This window comes from Onychostoma macrolepis, chromosome 19, assembly GCF_012432095.1.
Source record: "Onychostoma macrolepis isolate SWU-2019 chromosome 19, ASM1243209v1, whole genome shotgun sequence".
Taxonomy (NCBI): Eukaryota; Metazoa; Chordata; class Actinopteri; order Cypriniformes; family Cyprinidae; genus Onychostoma; species Onychostoma macrolepis.
In genome coordinates, this window is record NC_081173.1 from 21,340,397 (window position 1) to 21,360,266 (window position 19,870).

A 19,870-nucleotide genomic window follows, 5' to 3' on the forward strand; every position below is an offset into this window, starting at 1 on the left:
TCTGCTTACCGTAGCGCGCCATCTGCTGGTCGCATCTATAACTGCGCTGCTGGCTCATTTGAGAGAATGCCGCTCTTTACAAAAATAATAGCCTATGTAGTGAAATATTTCAATACAGGTTGACATGATTGCGTTAGATTAACTTTATCCCGTTTCTGTGTCTAGAATAAGCCTAGCTGTGCGGTCGCCAGATCCAGTACGAGCACTTAAAAGGAGCAGGCTACCGTTATATAAAAGTTTCGCGGTAAGTCTTAACCTAACGTTTCTTTGACAGTTTTTCTATTTATACATTTAATATCCCTTTACTTGGAACATACTAGGACTCGAAGAATGTTTTAAGAAGTTGGAGCGTCATGTTTGTTTCATAAACTTCAGCTTTGCAATTTAATGTACGTCATTTAGGGAGCTTTTAATCCGCTGAAGACAACCGTGTAAAAACTCAAGTGCAATGATGGTCGTTATATAGCCGTAGGTTCAGTTCACCTTCATAAAGTCACTCTTGGCTCATTAAAGGTTCTCCCATTAACAATAATCCTTCAGCATTTGGCTTAAGGTATTTGGGCAAAGGAGAGGCACGCAAATGCTCCGCTTTGTCGACTTTACGGCAACACTGGAATACATTAAACTCCTGCGCCCTTCTCCATAACTGTTTCCCGCTGTGAGTAATTAGCATTTCTGGGGTGAAAGATTCCAGCATGATTGTCAAGTGTATTACAAAAGACTCAAATTACTCAGGTTTTTTTCCTTCTTTTTGCGGGTATTTATCTAAGGACTGACAAAGTCTGCTTCTGTTCCTTGTAAAAGAGAAGGGGGGTGGGAATAAGTAGAGGACACGAAAAAGCATGAGACTCTGAAAGTTAAGTACATTGTACACACGTTTGGATACATATTCTGAGTTAATATATTAAAGTAATATTTATATTTAGGATGGTTTTATAACACTTAGTTTTAATAATAAATAGCCTATTTTAATTTTTTAGTAGGCCTATAAAATACAAAATGAATGGGTGTTGTTTTATGAAAATCTAAATATTGCTCTGTTTAAGCAGCCTACCAGCCTGACATAGCAACACTAGCTCAACCAATGGTGTGAGTGTGGGGGCAGGGCTATCTGTTTGTTGACCAATGATTGACAGGGTTGGAAGTGTTCTGGAAACATGTTTGAACACAGTGTTTTGCACTTCCTTTTGGTACCACTAGTGGTGGGCAACCTGCTTCTTAGACGGTCACTGTGAATTGCCAAAGGCCATTCATCATTTGTCTCCTAAATATCTAGTTAAACACCTCAGCACTTCTACTTATGCTATTGTTAACGTCGCTGTTTGTTTAGAGAGCTTTCCTTCTTCTTCTCGCTCATTACCAGCTCAATGCATGGGAAGAGGCCTAATCAGAAATTCCACTCCACTTGGTCTGGGAGAGTCGAGTCTTCCTATCACAGTTGCCAATACTGCGGGCTCTGCCTATAAAGAAGTCCCTAAAGAAAATTACACAAGAGTTTAAACCTTCAGGCTAATAGTATTGGCACAGACACTTTGCCAATATACATTTATCACCTTCAGCTCTGGCTGGGCCAAAGGTAGTGGGCCAGAGTCATGTCCTTCTTAGAGGTGTCTGGTTGGAAGATTGGACTGTCCGTCATCATTGGCTCTGCCCATTTCCCATGAGTGTAGAGAAGGTTGAAGAGTTGTTTGTGTTGAAGGCGAAGTGATTGAACCATTGTCCTTACACCGCTCTGACTTTGAGAACATCAGTTCTAGGACATTGTTAGAGATCTTTATGCCACCAGCTTAGAGACCACCGTTGACAGAAGAGGACGTGAGAGTTATAAATGGTCCATGAGAATGTTTATAACCTCGCTAGTCCATTCATCTTAACTGGTCTAGATGAACAAATGACACATGAATCTGTTGGGCAAACTGGAAGAGCTGTAGAATTAGCTCTTCGACTAATCCCACGCTAGTCGCTTTAGTCGAACACTGGACAGTTTGTTAAGAGCGCCTGACTGATATCCCGGGCCCTGTATTACAGGATTTACTTTAAACAGCTTCTTTAAAATGTTCTGTTTCTCTTTGCTGTTTTGTCCTTTTGTCACAAAACAGACTATACTAGTACTCTTGCTATACTTCTGAAGGATTTCTGCCAAAAGCGTAGCATTAGTTTAAGCTGTAGAATCCAGCTACATACATCAACTGTTAAGTATCAGTTAAAAAAAAAAAGAAGAAAATTAATGGGGAAGGGGGATGTATGAAATGTCTTTAACGTTAATGCTAATCACTTTTTGCCTATTAAGCACAAATTAGTGAGGGCGATGTTAAATGTCACTGGATGTCCTGGGAACCATTTGCACTTTTGAGAGTGCAGACCTACTGAATAGCTTCTGATTAGCATACTTTAGATATGGTTTAATTCTCTCCTTTGCTGATATGAGTCACGAATCACACGGAGCCATAAAGCTTTGACAATGATGCTAAAAGACAAAGGCTGCTTGCTGTCAGAAAATATACAGGACAGGTCAATATGTAAGATTGGGGCTATTCTTCTTTAAGGTAGCCTATATGTACCTGACTCTAGTTTAAGTATGTTAGGAAAACAAAGTTATTCATATGTTCAGCTTTAGAAGTAAAGACGGTTCAGAATGGGTTACTATTGCTATACTATTTTAGCAAAGTAAATAAGAAATAAAGCACTACATTTCTTTTGAATGGAATTTTAGCCATCATAACATTATATGGAATTTTATAGGCATTTTGAAATTTACTTAAAGATTATATTTAAAAGTGTTAAAATTATTATTGTTTTTAAAAATGAACTTTAGATGATAGAATTTTTTTTTTACATTATCAGCAGTGGTAAATCTTTTTCAATAATTATTATAATTTCATGGCAGATAGCCAATAAATGGCTGATATTAAAATTGTTTACTATTTTATCTGAATAAATTCAAATTAAAACACTAAAAATTGACAGTTGTTTTAAATGCTTCAAATTTAGGCATGACATTATTAGTGTTTTTAAAGACTGAGATTAGATTGAGCATAATCTAAAAGGTAAAAATACGGGAAATTAGCATGCACGATAAAATATTGAATATACAGTACTGGTTGACTGTAATTAAAAAAAACAATTACTATATATATATATAGGTTACTGATGTACCTGTGCATCCCTAATCACTATTCATGTACTGTGGTATTTATGTGACTTTAAGGTAACTCAAAGAATTTATGTTTTTATTTTATTTTATTTTACAGTTTTTACAACTGAAAGGTATGAATCAAATTTTCAATGTCTTTTAGTTAAAATGTCATTCTTTCTGTCATTTTAGCCAGCACATTTTGTGTTTGGAGAATATCACTCCATCCATTACCGAAAGCCTCCTGATCAAGAGACTTCGTTTTCAGCCTCTCGCATTTGACAATGGCGATGCGAGGCGAACAGAAGAGAGTGTCTGCGTCCCTGATGACTAGCGTTCGCTCTCTCAGCTGTTTGGCTGTAAATAATCGTTGATATGCATAAACAGCTCTCTCCATTCATTACTGTCAGCATAGTGAGGGGCCTGCAGGCAGAGGTCGTCCGCCAGGGGTCCGCTCTCCGCTCTCAACCCCGCGGTACCCGTCACTCCAACCTGCTCCGCCGGTGCCCTAAACCCTCCATTAGCAAGGCTCTGGGTCGTGACCTCGCTGTGGCATTTGCAATTCCAGATCGTTTGATTAGCAGCGTATTTACATATTTCCCGCCGCAGACACTGTTGGGGTGTCGGAAACACTTGAAGCGTTGTAATTTTCTCTGGCCTTTTTGTCGCGTGGCGATCGGGGCTCACGCACACACACAAATACACACATGCACTTCTTTTCTACTCACCTCTGATGACAGTGACAGCGTCCTTCGCTTTTCTGCGACAACCCTACGGTTTGGCTCTGACCCTCAGAGAAGTGCCCAGTGAAGTGGATCACAATCCCATCTGAATGCCCCAAAGATGGGTGGCCTCTTGCCTTTTAAATCTAGTCTGATTAATGGCACTGAGTTTTTAAATGCATGAATCAGATTTTACCAATGACCAATTTAACTGCACCAGTCAAAGCAATTCATTTAGTCCAGTTGCAGGGGCAGTTTAATTTCTTGATAGTACAACTGGCACTCACAAAAGGAGACCTGTTTAAATAACTAGTGTTGAAGCATTTTCTTGCTGAAACAGGAGGTTTTGTTATTTGTTGCCTTTATTTCCCTATTTTAGGAAATGTAAATGAAATAATGAGGACTCCCATTAGTTTCCTGAGTTATGAAAGAGCAATAAAAGTGTCTCTCACTCTCTTTCTATCAGTGCAATTCAAGTTTCTTGAATAATTATTCTTTTTTAATGAGAACCTAAACTCATATCTTGCCTTTTACTTTTACCTGCATAGGTACAACTGTGATCTTGAACAGCGCCCCACAGAGGTTTGCTTCTGGTCAGAGGTCTATTGTGTGGCTAGTAGATCAGACAGACTCCTGCAGTTGTTTAGCAATGTAATCCCAAGTCATTTGTCACAGCACAGAGCAGCAGCAGTAGCTATGCATGCACAAGAGGAGATCAATGCAATTAGCAGCCATTTCAATGCAAAGGACTTCAATACTAATGTAAGTGAACACATGACAGAGAGAGGTCAGAGAGAAAAAGAGGGAGAGAAAGAAAGATGTCTGTTTGAGTAAAATGGAATTTAGGGCATATTATAATTTGGCTAATGTGTGTGATTTAGATATTTAACACCTTTACAAATGGTAACACTGGATCCCTCCTGTAGAATACAATATCCCCGTGCTGCAATGCAATATCTTAGATGACAGTGGGCATGAATAGACTGTCTAGACTAATGTTTCCCCAGCCTTTTTTAAGTAGTCAAAACAGAAATGTATTCAGAACAACTTCTCAATTGCAAGTGTGATTTTGCTCTATAAACAAAAATTTATATTGAGTAAGAGGAAGCTTTCCACTATAGAGATTTTTTTATAGGCATTTCATTATTTTGAATATCAGTGACTCTTTTTGGTACACGTGGCACCAACTGTTGTGCTCTGTTATGAGCGAGTCATTGAATCATTATGCATAGCATCCATACTAATTGTATACTTATCTTTTCACATACTGTTTTTGCCTACTATATAGTAGGGAAGTAAGCCATTCACCAACTAAATGTTATTTCACAACTTGAATGATTTTGCATCTTACTATAATCAGTCTTTAAAGCCAGCAGAGGAGCCACATGCTTTAAACGGGACACACTTTTGCAAATGAAGAATTAGCCCTAGAAAAAAAAAAAAAAAAAATTACAGATTTATCTACAAATTAAACCACATCTGTAAACCACATTCTGTAGCCCTGTTTGGGAAACATTGGTCTAGACCAATATTAGCTCCATTTTTATTAACATTAATACCATTTAGACCAAAGGTAAAGGTAAAGTTTAATTTAAGCGGTTCAAAATTCAACAATGGACAATGTAAGAAGAGTTGGAGATGATCTGAGGATGACAGTCAACAGGTTTTGTGTACTTCATTGAACAAAATATATGTGGAGGTAAGAAAAAACTTAAATCACACAAAATACATTCCATACATTCAACTACTACTTCTATTCAAACCACAAAATTAATAGTGTTACATAAAGAAAAAAACAAAAACAAAAAACAATCCAATTGCAATTGAATTCAAAACATGCTATTTAGTTTTCTTAGGTCTTCTGCTCTAGTACTTAGGGGTTTAAATCCATTAAAAAGCTAACAGGAAAAGCTATTCATGTTTCTTGTGTCCTAGGACAAATTTTAAAAGTTGATTTGCTGTTAGTAAATTACAGTTAGCAGTCACATTTCATCCAATGCAACTTCCAAGACATCAATTGCAGGAACATAGAGTCCCTATAGAGCAACCAAGGGTTAAGTGCCTTGCTCAAGGGCAGCAGTGATAGGACCATATTTGCAATAACTCTCAGTTCCTGGGTCACTGCTGCTGCTTATAACCTGCAACATGTTTCAGTTTGACTGCTGAGCATCAACACAAATTCACATTGGAGGTTCTTCTAAAACAAAATTCGCAATGAGGGATCAGTTTTCTTGGCTTAGTTTCCAACACAAGGATTTAGGCAATATAAATGCTCTAGATAAATGTTCGTTTTTGACTGTTGTACATATCTGAATGCAATTACATGTACACAGCTGTGCAGGACTATCTCCATAAATACCTAATTACCATATACAACAGTCATAGAAATATATGGCCAAGAATTTCTTTGCTTTTAAGTTTTCAACCTCTAAAAAATATGGCATTCTATTGCTTTATATTATAAAACACACTAAATCCCCCAATCTAGTCTTGCGCTAATTACTAGTCTCTATTATGCAATAATTTAAATGATTACACAGAAAACTTGCAACTCCGCGTGTTAAGATTAAAATAGATCCTTCATCAAAAATTTGAGCATTTTAACATGGCTTTGAGACCTGATGCGCCATTGAATTAAGTTTTCTTTCTTTCTTTTCTGGGATACAATTACTCAGAATCCACGGAGGCAAAAAAAGAGAAACACATTGAAAATTGTGTAGGCTACATCAAAAAAGTAAGCGCAGACACAAATAATATTTCTGACTTTGTTGGACCAATCAGATGACACTAATGCAAAATATGGCATGTGTCTTTACCTTAAACTCTTCAGAGAGATGGTTTATGAATATGACACTCGACGCAAGTGGAAACCTATGTAACATTACAGCTGTGCTTACATAAATACTTTAAACACAATACAAAGGTGTTCAGGACATATTTTGATGATAGTGCGAAGTGTTGCCCAACCAGTGACAAAACACACTCAACTATATATATATATATATATATATATGTTTATAATCAACAAAACTAAGTAATGAATTTCACTGCATGTCTCCTTCACGTGCAGTTACACACTTATGTGAACGAATGCAGGCTTTGGAATTGCGTCTAACTCAAGTCCTGAGAAGTAGAATGTGGAAAACACAATCGCACACGCACGCACAAACTACACTCGTTGCACACTAAGGCTATTTTGTTTTTAACAACTAGTCAACCGGAGAACTCGGAGGCAGCATTTCAAGTTTAAGGGATCAGCTGAAGTCCTTGGGTTTGAGAACGCAGCTCACTGTCCTACTCCATCAGCTCTGACCTCGTGTTGTCAAGGCTTTAGCCCTCAAGTGTTTTGTAAGTCTCTGGATAAAGGTGGTGTAAACATGTGTCCCCCCTTTCAGTTTAATCTAGAGCTTTGTGTCGGGTGAAAATAAAAAGGAAACATGGAAAGTCGAACTAAACTAAAAACACGAACGAATCCAATGACGTACGTTACGTAAAGTCTTCCTCGAAAGCCGTATTTGTGCATCAAAGCATTTTTGATGGACCTTTTATAGATTTCAACCCTCATTTGAGCTGGTCGTGAGGAGGTGGGTATGCTCAGTGAGATCCGGAAGGGTCTGTGGGTTCATTGGTAGGGGCTTGGCGGAGTCTCCTGTCCGGGTACTGCGCGTTGTCAAAGGATAGACGGTGCACGGTCTGGACATGGGTCTTCAGGTTACCTTTCTGCGAGGCGCTGTAAGGACAGTATCGGCACTGGAAAGGTCGCTCACCTGAAACGGACACACAAAAAACAAGATGAGGTCAGAGCCTGGACCCCAAGGTGAGAGCGGAGCCGAGGCTGGAACCAGAGAGGAGAGAGAGGTGACGTGGCGGTGATGTTGGAGGGCTGGCTTTGAGAGCGCTGCCTTCCCATTTCAAGAGGAAAGAACAGAGGCAGGTTGGGAAGGTGGGGGGAGGGGCCGCGGCATGATTGATGGGCTGATGACATGCCATATGGAGACGGTTGACTGTTCCCCCCGAGGGGACGTCAGCCTTTTGTTTTCTGTTTCTGTCAGCTGTTCGTACAAACACACAAACTCACAGACACAGGAATCTCTGCCTGCCTGCCTTCCCCTGAGCAATAAGACGTCACACCGACGGTAGATGTCGAAAGTCTGGGCATATCAAGTTTTGCGAGGAGAGGCGAACTTGACAACCACACACAGACCTAGTTTCTCCTTCTGCCCATGTCTGTTTGGGGCTCAACACTGGAATAATTGTCAGAGTCCCAGTTTCAGCGTTTAATTAGACTGATGTACAACGCTGTCCTCGTGCAATCGCGTAAAAATATCCCCCCACACCTGAGCAAAACAAATGAGTCTGCCATTCAATTTCTCCGTATTATTATTTTTGAAAAATGAATGAATTATCCACTAGGAAATAATTGTCATTCCGAGGGGCTGAAAGAGGGGTATTATCATAAATCATGCCTCATAAAAAAATGAAGACAGACACAATTAATCAGGACTATCTGAGGCTGGGTTGCGCTGGCTGCCTGATAAGGTCTGCGGCACAGTAAGAGCTCATCCAGGGGCACCGTGGTTCCCTAGAGGAGTAGAAAGTGAAACCCCGATCCAAAACAGAACCCACCAAATTACATTAAAGGTTATTGTCAGAACATCACCGAGAGTGCGGCACGAATTTAATTTGACCTTTACTCTCGGCCTGCTTTTGCCATTTGTAATATGCAACACATGCAAAGGGGGTAATTCATTAAGGATGGGCCTCCCCGCTGCAGCAATGCGCATCTCCGATTGTTAAGGCTGGATGCGATCCATTTGATCCCCTAGCGTTGGTTTATTTCTAGAACTTTCTGCGCTGTAACAATGGTGGCAGGTAGAAACTGCGTATCACAGAATGAAGAAAGATGAAGAAATGACTGACAGGACAGAAAAAAAACAACACAAGATACACACAAATAATGCAAACAACCGAACGAAAAGTGAAACATACTTGTTTGGGGGCTTCTGTAGAGGATGGACTCCAGTTCCCATGAGTCCATTGGACTCAAACATCACTGTGGGAGCAAGGTGGCCGGGTTAAACAGAGGTAATCAAGTTTATAATGTTGCAAAAATTGGAACTTGTTCCCTTGTATGGTTACCCAGCAGGGTGCAAACATCATTCTCGTAAAAATTAAACTTTTAAATCAACATGAAATCAAAATTTACCCCATTTACTTTTAAAGCACACAGTCCTTGTCTATTTATGAATGCCCCATTGATGCACATGCACATCATTCCAAAGCAAAATAAAATTGTCTTCAAAATATAATAGATTGCTGCACCAGGCCCTCTTATTTTCCCCTACAACCACATGAAATAAAGACCAATCAACTGGGCTAATAAAAATGATTAAATTATTATATTATCTCATTGAATATCCTTTTTTACTGGGACTTACATCACATTACAGAAATAAAATTGTTTGCTAACGCATTTCAAGTTGACTTTAATGATGTTTCTGCTTTCCTGGTACTTTCAACGGAAGTATTGCAGGAATCCATTTTAAAGGCACTAAGGTGCAAACCCAGAATCCACCCACTCATCGAGCATTAGCCGTAAAGGCCTTGAATTAGCATCACCAGTTAGCGTGGCCGCAGCAGACAGTGAACTGAAACTACCAATTTAAAGTGACACACAGAGTTAGTGTGCATGCTAATGGAGGCCGGGGGCCCCTGCCCCGCTTCATTTGGAAGCTCACACTGAAGAGAGCAATCACTGATGACGTTGATTGTAAGTCTATGTGCGTAGAGAGAGAGGGAGCTCCGTAAAATGTAGCATTTGGCCTCTGTCACTGGGGATCAGTCTGGCTAGCATGCGCAACCTTCACACACTCTTTAAAAAAAAAAAAAAAAAAAAAACTCACGTCCTGGTCATAATCTGAGCAGCTAAGTGCACCCTGTTTAAGAGAGTGGAGGAAATCCTATTCGTTTGTGGACTACTGCGAATGGTACATGACCTCTTTATATTATTAATAAGCTGCTACGGTGCATGCTAATGACGGCAGTAGCACTCCCCCCCCACCCATAACCAGGAGGTAAATTTAGTAAATACTCATAGCAAAGGTCACTTCAGATTTTTTTATAACATAATTTGCTATAAAATACAATTGCAATGCATCATTTCTAAATAATGCAAACATAAAATGGCACACAGATTTATTATGTTGTATGAAAGTTTGTTGTTAAACATGAATGATGGATATAATCTTATCTGTGATGAAATGAAGACTCCTGATTCAGTAGGTGTATGTGTGTGTGTGTGTGTGTGTGTGTGTGTGTGTGTGTGTGTGTGTGGTTTGACGAGAAGACAAGGGCAAACTGTCACGTTTTCTCAGCGAGCATTTGACGCATATCATACTGGACTGGTGACTGCTGAGCTTATTAGCATGCACAATTACAGCTCCATAAGTGACATCTGATTAATAATGTATACAATTTTCACAGGTCAGAGTCACACGCAAATATGTTTGCGGAGGAAAAAAAAGAGAGAGTCTTGTCCAAGGACAGAGAGAGATTGCTCGTTATACATACACACACTTGCACATAAATGCATGCATGTACATTTAAATATATATGAAAATGAATATTAGAGGAGTATGTATAGGAATCATTTAGCAGCTTCTTATCCAGCATGACTATATACATTTTTGGTGTATTTGTGAATATTTAACTTTTTATAAAAAAGTGATTTTATTGCACAACACTATAACGTATTGGATAAAGTATCTTTTAAGTTTACATATATTTGTAATTATATTTACAAGGATAAAATAAAATAACATAAAAATTACCCCAATAAAAAGTGATATTAAAAGGCACTTGCACTATAATGCAAATTACTGGATAAAGTATAGTATGTTTTGACAATATTTTTATAAAAATTATATTTCATATATTTACCATCATATTTATAATGTGACATTAAAAACAGGATAAATTATAGTATGTTATCATTTTAATATATTTTTCATGACATTTATAATGATAATGTCAAAACAACATTTTTAATTGAAAAAAAAAACAATTTGCAACCGAAAAATTAATTGCTGTCCAGCACTGGTGTGTATGTTTGTTTCTAGTGTGTGTTTCTCACCTGTGTGTGATCTCATATGTGTGCGGTAATGGCTGGGCTGGTTGAAGCTCTTCCTGCACACTGGACACACATACTCCCCCTGCTGAGACCCTGACCTCGCCAACCCTACAGTTCACACACACAAACAGAGAAAGAGAAATTAAAATTAATAGGAAAAACATGTAGGCGAACTTACACAGAACAGAAAGAGAAAGAGAGGTTACGAGACAGAGGGAGAGAGAGAGGGGAAGCATCATTAGTATGTTTTATGTGTCATTATGGGAGGCTACCTTCAGGGCTTGGATGGGGAGCTGTCACGCTGCATCACGAGAGCATCTCCGACAGCCTGACATGAACACAGGCCCATGTGACCGCATAAATTACTGTGAATTAAAAGCCTTGCCCTGTGATGTGCCCCCATCTGCGCTACCATGTCACATGTCAGGTGTGCTGCTTTCCCCTTCCTCCCTCTCTCCTTGTCTCCTTCCCTCTCGCTCTCGCTGCTCTTTTGCTGCCCGTCGCTCTAGCTATGTCAGCCCTCGTCCGCGCGGGGGGAATCGCTCGGACACGTGTGCGTCGGTGAAGGACTCGATGAAGTAACAGGAACGGATGTGGAACCTGAAGCACCCGGCATCTCGTTTCCCCTTAGGGTGCTTTAAGAGCACGAGCTGAAATGCTGTCCCTTTGGCTCCTGTCCGTCACCTGGCACTGGTGGTCCTACCTGCTCCGACCCCTCAGGCCCCGCTTTGTTGTAGCGCCGAGCCGTGACTGAGAGTGTTGGTGGCAGTAGTAAGCAAGGCTACGTTTAGTAAACATGAGTCTGTGAGTTATTACCATACCGGAGCGATGCAACAGGAAAAGCAGCGGACAGCACAAACAAAAGGAAAGTCTAATATTGGAAAGGTCACTTTATTGTATGTGACTCAAAGGGCTAAAGAGAGCGCTGATGATATCAGGCCAGACAGTTGACAGAAATTTCCACTGTCTTTCCGCAGAACTACGCTCACTGATGCCGGCCAACTGGACCACCGCCTGGCAAAATGTCCTTAAATGAAGTGGAATGGAAAAAAAGCATTTGAAAATATTTTTCAAAGCAGCTGGTGGCTTAATTTGACTCCTCTTGCTCTTTCGTTCATTCACTCGTTGAGTGTGCTGTTTTGCATATTTGTGGCATCAAGGCGCTGTAACCCCTCGGAGAGCGCCCGGCGTGCCGTTACGAGCCTGATGTTTAAGGCTCGCGATGCCTCTCAGCGATAGCTGTCTGAAATGTTTTTACACACTTTCGTAGGTTACACGATGATGAAGAGATTACTCAATAGTTCCATTAACCTTTGAGTATGCGCATGCTGGCACAACGCTGTGTGTATGTGTGGGGTGCTACGTGCCATTTTAGCCCTCACTGTTCTCATTTGTCATTTCAGCTCAGGAGTAAATGTAGTTAATGCGCCTTCGCTGAATAATTCAAGTACTGTGACCTGACAACCATTTCCCAGCATGTCAATCTTTAACTGTTTGTTTCTACAAATGCGCTGTAAAGTTAGTGTTACTAATGAAATTTTAACTACCGATAAACCGATAAATTCTGTCTGAATAAATTTGTCAAAACATAAAAATAAAATCAATTCGTTTTAATACTACAAGTGAATTTAGGCATTACAACAGTTTGCAAAATTTTGTCATTTTCAGATTTGAAAAGATCCCAATAAACAGCGTTATTAAATTATTAGTGTTATTAAATATTAATTTTAGGTGAGATTACAGCAAAGCTGTCAAATGGGGAAATGAGCATACACATAAATATCTAACATTGGCAGATACCAATAAATAAAAAAAAGAAATCTCAACTACCAATACTAATATATTATATCCCTCGACCCAGCAAACATCTGATGCTACAAGATTTGGCAATGAAAAAATCAACTAAATTTTACTTGAATTTTGAAAAAAATGTGTCTCAGTAAGTTTGTGTATCTCTCATTTTCCTTCTTTTAATTGTATAACAGTAAGTATATATTGACATTATAGGCCATCCTGTTCTCAGTATTGGATATCACTAAAAGCTACCACTAATTGACATTTATTTATTTGTTTATTTATTTTCACCATTCAATATTTCTGTAGTTTATTAAATGTGCATTCACAGTTGTAGTTCCATTTGAAGGTTTCTATATCTGTTGTTGACTGAGCTATGCAAATGTAGTATTTGGCTTAATAAAAGGCACATCTGCATCTTGCCTTATTTAATATTTCAAGAGTCATAAATCACAAACGTACAGGAGAATAAGGAAGTCCAGTGTGTACTAACCCACTGCAAATCTAATTATAATATGATTTTAATACCAGTTTAGTAATTAGTTTCAGTAAAAGTAAATTAGGCTCAAAATAAATCATAGAGGGACCCCAAAAAAGACACACAAATCCCTATACACTTACCTAATGCTTCCATCATTGCATTGATGATAACATCATCCCTAATGACTTTTTAAATAAAAATATTTTACTAAAAATGCTATTGATTGATTGACTGATTGATGAAATGATCGTACATTTTTGAAGGTTTCTGTCCAAATACTTTTGGGGCTAAACAATAAAAATCAGCATATCATAATACTGGTTATGAATTCAAATGCAGAATTCTATACACCCTCTTACCTGCTTGCTCTGCCATGGCGTTATTAAAGCCCCAATGGTGGTAGAGGGCAGCTAGATCATGAGGACTGCAGTTCTTCAAGAAACTCAGGATGTCTGTCACAGGTTCTGGACCATTGGTCGTCGACTGTCTCTTGGACTGGGAGTGAGAGGATGGGCCGCTCAAGCCAAGTCTGCTCCAGGGGTCATACCCAGCAACGGACGGTGTATCCTGAGCTTGAGAATCAGACCTGCCGGGGGTCTGAGGAGCATGGGCTTTGGAGCTCCTCTGATCTGAGAGTTTGTGTTTGCTAGAGAGCATAAAATGAAGTCCCTCTTGAGGTAGCAGACTACTCTCCATCACTCTGCTTCCTGTCTTTGGGTTTCCAGCCTTCTGAGGACTTGCCGTAGGCCGCGAGGAACTGTTTTGATGGACGTCTGCTTTGTGTTTGCTGCCTGCCAACTCATCTGTCCTGGACTTGCTGGTCTTGTGTTTGGACGAGTGCGATGATGCCCCCGGTGCTGTGGCTGTGTGCCAGCTCTTGCTTTGCGTGGAGCTGGACTCTACGCTACTTGTCGGAGGTTTTGATTTCTTCATCCCTCCAGGGCTGCAATCAGGTGCACTCGTTCGGGAAGTTCTCATCTGCGGCAGAGAGGGGCAGTCCTTACCCTCCAGAAACGGAGGTGGCCCGGTGCGTCTCTTGAAATCGAGAAGTGATTTGGGCCCCTTGAGGCCGTTTCTCGGGGCCCACTTAGGCACCAACGTAGTGCTGTCAACTTTATGTGCAATTCGTTGGTGGATCCAGAGAACTTCTGGATAAAGTGTTGCATAGGAGCAATAAGGACACTGGTGTCGAACCAAACTTTTCAGTAACGTGGAAGAAACCTCTTCTTTTTCGTCATCCACCTCCATGGAGAGATTAAGCAGATTAGCATCTGCTTTATCAGTGGTGCTACTTTCTTCCAACCCCTTGTTGTTTTCCTCCTCAGCCTTTGACTCGGCATCGCTCAGTGCTGCCCTCTCCAGGTGAGTTGAGCTGGTGTAGGGCCAGTAGGGCTGCTGCAGCAGGGCATTTCTCAGCCTTGGGAAGACCGTGTGGTTGGTTTGGTGAGGTTGGCTTTGGCTGAGTGAGCTGGTTAAGGCATCACTCCTCTGGCCCCAGTTCCTGATTGCCAAATGATGCGTTTGGGCATGGGCAGCAATGGCCGAGGGCTCTGAGGTGCAAAAGTCACAGTGCTCACAGGTGTATGGCTTTTTATCTGTCATGAAAACAACAAATATGGATTTGTAACTACACAACAATAGCATGTTCTGAACAAGAGCAATCCAAACAACACTGAATTCACATGAACGCTGGAATTCAAAACAGTTTTGGAGTTTCACCACAAGATGGCACCACATAACTATTAATTTTACTTTAGGACACCTACCAATACTGTACAGAAGTTTTAGATTTAGCTAATGACAGGAAATAAGAGCAAGTACACAAAACTAAGTTTGGGGTCAGTACATTTTTTTTTTCTTAATAGAACCTCCCTACTTTATTCAGCAAGCATGCATTAAATTGATCAAAAGAAACAATAAAGAAAGTTTAAAAAGATGTTAGAAAATATTTCACTTTTAAATATTTCTTTTGGGTGTTCCATTCACCAAAGAATGCAGACAAACTTGAGGTTTCCACTAAAATATCAAGCAGCTAAATGTATTATCAACTCTTCAACATTGATAGTACTTAGAATTTTTTCTTGAGCACCAAATCAATAATATATATAAACATGGTGTAACATATATTATGATGCAACTACAGCATATACAATATAATTGTCTAATATAATGCAGCATTTAATATGCAACATTTACTCAATGGCTCTCAATGGCATTGTATAACATACACATAAATGATCATCTGCATAGTTAACATAAGATCAAAAACGTTAACAGTGGTAGCATAATCACGCAGTTTGTTTAACAGTAATACAACGGAGCAACAGACTACTGGGCCTGGGAACTTTGCCTGGGACTACCTCTTCTCATCTGTCAGCAAGATGTTTGTTTACATTTAACATGTCTGCAATCTCTCAGTAGCTCTCTCTCTCTTTCTATTCTCTCTCTCAAGCCATCTGGATTGCATTTAGTGGCTTACACTAGCTGCTGTGCAGCCTTCATTCCAACCTCTCTGAGGTTATTTTTGAGCCAATTCGGAGAGGGGTGTCCTCTGAGATAAACTTTACACGAACGTAATGGCTATGTCTGCTTCCCTACATTCTTTCTATCCTTCAGTAGAAAACCTACAAGAGGAACTATCATATTCTAAGAATTATTTGGTCTTATTATGAATCTTGTAGAGGAGATAAGTAGTGTGGAAGAGCAGTCTACAGTCTTCACACCTACATGAAAATATCAGTAGTGAGTGGACATCTGTTTCAACTCTTACACAATGAAACCTCTGTTTTGGAACATTCCATCTGTGTCAATCCCTAAGAGGGCATCTTTTGTTTAAGGCAATTTTATTTTACTTAACTTTGTGGTTATAAAGGGCAATTTTGTCAGATCTACATGTCTACTATAAGTCTTTCATTATAGATGATTAATATAACACCCCAAGATTCCACTAAATATGACAGGACTTCTCAATTATCAGGACAGATTCAGTGCTCTATTGGGGCATATTGTTGTGACTCCTGCCATCCGCAGTACTGTATTTTCCAGTGGTTTTAGCAATGTGTTTTAACCGACGGTCTGCACTTAGATGGGGAAAGTGGAAAAAAAGACACACAAATCTTTAGAGCTTGTCTTCCTGAGACAGGAAGTCCAGAAATAGCATCATGCAAAGAGGGCTGGACAGCTCCAGCCACAAGCAAAAGATTTAACAATTCAAAGCCTGGTTTTGCACCTTGATAATTAAAAACATGCTTCAAAGAGCTAATACAGGTTGTAATCTGTTTTTTTTTTTTTTTTATGGTATCAGATGACAGAAAACAAATGTATGAGGTATAAACAAGTGATACTGAGACTTTAAAAAAATAAACAAAAATAACCAAAATCTGAATAGACTGGTATTAGGAACTGATTTAAATGTCTTGAGGTCCTTTTCAACAAGTGTAATTTTTTTTTTTTAACTTAAGAGGCAGAAAAATAAAAACCGATACTACAAATGGAAATCATAAAGGTTGTATACTTAATCGGGATTTTGTGCAAAAAGCTTAAAATAAGTTATTTTTTAATTGGAAGCAAAGACCATGCTTCCATTAATTAAACAACCAAGTGAATAAATGCCATAATAAAATCAAATACATATTAAAGATTTAAGCTATGCACAAACACTACAATACAATTGAACATGTTCAGATGTGCTGCAGCATTTGTCCACAAGGTGTCTCTGTCCTCCGTAACTTTAGCTTCAGAAACAGTATATCATACTGTATCTGTTAAGCCAGCCATCCTCATATACTATTCCTGGATATCTGCCTCGAGTCTAACACACCTTCCAGTAATGATCAAGTGAACCCCAAAACTTGATTTGCTGGTTCAAGTGTGTTTGATTAGAACTCCACGGGAAGGTAGATCTACAAGAGTAGGATTAATAACAACAAAAATGAAAGCTCAAATTAAATTTCTTTATAAACGTTGCGAAAATTTATTTAGTTAATCATCGTAGCATCATTTCCGATCAGGTACCAGTTACCTGTTGAGAAGTTTACACTTTCTTTGGAGCACAGTCACAGCTAATTCAGCAGGAGTAAAATGAATTTTAACTAATCGAACACACCTGAGTCAAATAATCAAGGTCTGTATGTTTACTTGTAAATGGTAGTGTAGGCAGGAGTTGAATAGGGATAAAATGGAAATCTCTGCAGTAAAGTAGATTTATAGTAGCATAACGATTCAAATGAAATCACATTATTTTCAGTGAATTTAAACATTAGCTGTTCAACATGAAAGCAAAAACTATGCCGAAGGTTAAGCATCTGCACAGCACTGCATGAATAACACTGTCTGTTGTTCACAAACTGTGAGTGTGGCAGTGTGAACGGAGGTTATGATATGCAATCAAGTGGTGCTTGAGGTTTATAACATTAAGAACACATTCCAGAGATTATGCTTAAAGTTTGAGCTTACTTTAAATTTCAAAGTAAGGATGATGCCCTTACCTAAGTCCCCGAAGAACCCTGTTTGTTTTTGATCCCTGAAGAGTCCTGCTGATTCGCCTGCTTTAGATGGGCTGGACGCTGCTTTACGGAACAGTCCATTTCCACCAATGGTTTCACCCAAGCCACCATGTCTGATGAGCATGTGGATCACCATCTGTTGCTGTGTGCGGAAGCCCTTTCCGCACTCCAAGCACTCTGAGGTTTTCTGGGAATTCTTACGGCTAGGGCGAGGAGTAGGGCGGTACTCAGTGTCACTCAGATTCTCTGGGCTTCGCTCACCTGTCGAGACCTGGCTGTTCCTTTCTCCATTGCTGTGGTGATCTGTATTGGAGCCTTGGGTCCCAGCCCCTCTCCGTTTCTTGGTTGGAATACTCGCCGTTGAATCAAGCGACTTCTTCCGCTTGTCCTGTCTGAGCAAGACATACTCGCCCTTTTCCCTGTCGTATGCTACATCTGCATCGGCTAACCTCTCTTCCCAACCCAGGCTCTTCTCTGATACCTCCACCACTTTGCCTCTGGTGGCCAGTTGCCAAGACTGGTAGCTACTTACTGGATCGAGCTCCGGGATTCTTTTCCCTAGAGTTCCCTCAGCGGGGTTCTCTCCATTTCCTGCTGGTTTCAAGTTTAGGCATTCCAAGAAGCTTGTCTTGGTGACAGATGCAAAGTCCTTATCTCTGCAGAAAGTATTGTTAGGAGGCTGCTTAACATTTCTGTGGACCTGTTCATGCAACAGCAAGCTCTTGCGGTTGTGGAAGAAGTTACCACACTTGGCACAGAGTTCATACAGACACACTTCGTTCACCAAGTTGGACTCGTCCTGCGCCACCTCATTGACAGTAGCCGGAAGGTAGGTGTCACTCTTTGGTTTTACCTTGGTGTTGTGGGTCTTCATGTGGCTACGTAGAAACCAGGGCTCACGAAAGCGTCGTCCACAGATCCGGCACCCATGATCCAGACTGTTCTGATGCTTTTTCCTGTGAGTTTTCAGAAACCAGGCCTGTGTGAACACCTGGTCACATTGTTCACATGGGAACTCGCCTTTACCATCAGCTTCCTCGCTGATAGGGACTTCTTTGGTGATAGATTCCTCCTCGATGGGATGCATCTTCTCAACGTGAGCCTGCAGCTGGTCCTCCTGCAAAGTCTCATAAGGGCACAGTTCACATCGGAAGAACTTGTGAAGCTCCTGCATATGCTGTTCAAGCTCTGCCTGACTGGACAATCTTTTCCTGCACAGAGAGCACTGCACTGACTGTTTGCCATTCTCACTAGAGGTTCTTTCCTTCTTCCCACCTTTCTTCCTCGTTTTGGTCGACTCCTCACCGCTCACAACCTTGTTGCAGGCCGAGGTACTCTCGGTCGGACTGGAGCAACCACCTTGATCTTCTGGCACCCCTCCTTCCTTTTCTCCTTCCTCGTCCACGTCTTCCTCCTCACCGCCGGTGCTCTGGCTGAGGCCGTCCAGTTTGTGGCTGCGAATGTGGGCCTTTAAGCTACCCTTTTGGGCTGAGCGGTGCTCACAGTGAGGACACTTGTATGGTTTCTCCCCAGTGTGCTTTCTCATGTGCTGGGACAAGGAGCTGAGGAAAGGAAAATTTCTTCCACAGAGTTCACAAGTGTGACCCCTGCTCTTCTTGCCATCAGGGTTGTCTTGGCCACCCTTGGAGAAGGACTCTTCCTCTACAACGTCCGGCCGTTCCACCTCCATCTCAAGGCTTGAATATTCCACTATGCTGCTATCTGTTGTCCAAATTATTAGATCCTATTAAGTCTGTCTCGCCTGTAGTCATTCGGTCTGGGTAAAAGTTCTCTTTGTCAAACGTGTCATTGTTGGTAATTCTGTCTTGACAGTGTTGCTTTTGTCTGGAATATGTCTGGAGTTTTTTCTCCTATGAATCATCTTACAAGCTGAGGGTTTGCTTCATTCTGGTCACCTGAGAGGAAACAGAGACAGAACAGAAGCAAAGTTGAGAACAAGACTCGCAAATGAGTAAATAAAAGTTATTCATTAATCCATGGCAATAAACAAGCCATTATTAGTAAATGGAAGGCACTATGCATTTTTTTTTTTTTGTAACAGTCTTATTACGAATTGCTGTTATGAATCGAGCTATACGTGGTAAA

At 40.3% G+C, this 19,870-nt stretch overlaps 1 protein-coding gene across 6 annotated transcripts in view; it reads right to left on the reverse strand.

The window, feature by feature from the left end:
- Positions 1 to 5,429: 5,429 nt before the first annotated feature.
- The window catches only part of znf516 (zinc finger protein 516), a 41,573-nt gene continuing 27,132 nt past the window's right edge, over positions 5,430 to 19,870 (reverse strand). For 5 of the 6 annotated variants that reach the window (XM_058753849.1, XM_058753851.1, XM_058753850.1 and 2 more), the window contains 4 exons: positions 17,747 to 19,680; positions 13,619 to 14,854; positions 10,988 to 11,092; positions 5,430 to 7,622 (listed from right to left, as the gene is read on the reverse strand). In XM_058753849.1, coding sequence (XP_058609832.1) covers positions 7,450 to 7,622; positions 10,988 to 11,092; positions 13,619 to 14,854; positions 17,747 to 19,454 — 3,222 coding nt within the window. In that variant the 5' untranslated portion in view covers positions 19,455 to 19,680 and the 3' untranslated portion in view covers positions 5,430 to 7,449. Of the gene's footprint in view, positions 7,623 to 8,844; positions 8,909 to 10,987; positions 11,093 to 13,618; positions 14,855 to 17,746; positions 19,681 to 19,870 lie in introns of all 6 variants that reach the window. The other variant, XM_058753854.1, reaches the window with a different exon arrangement.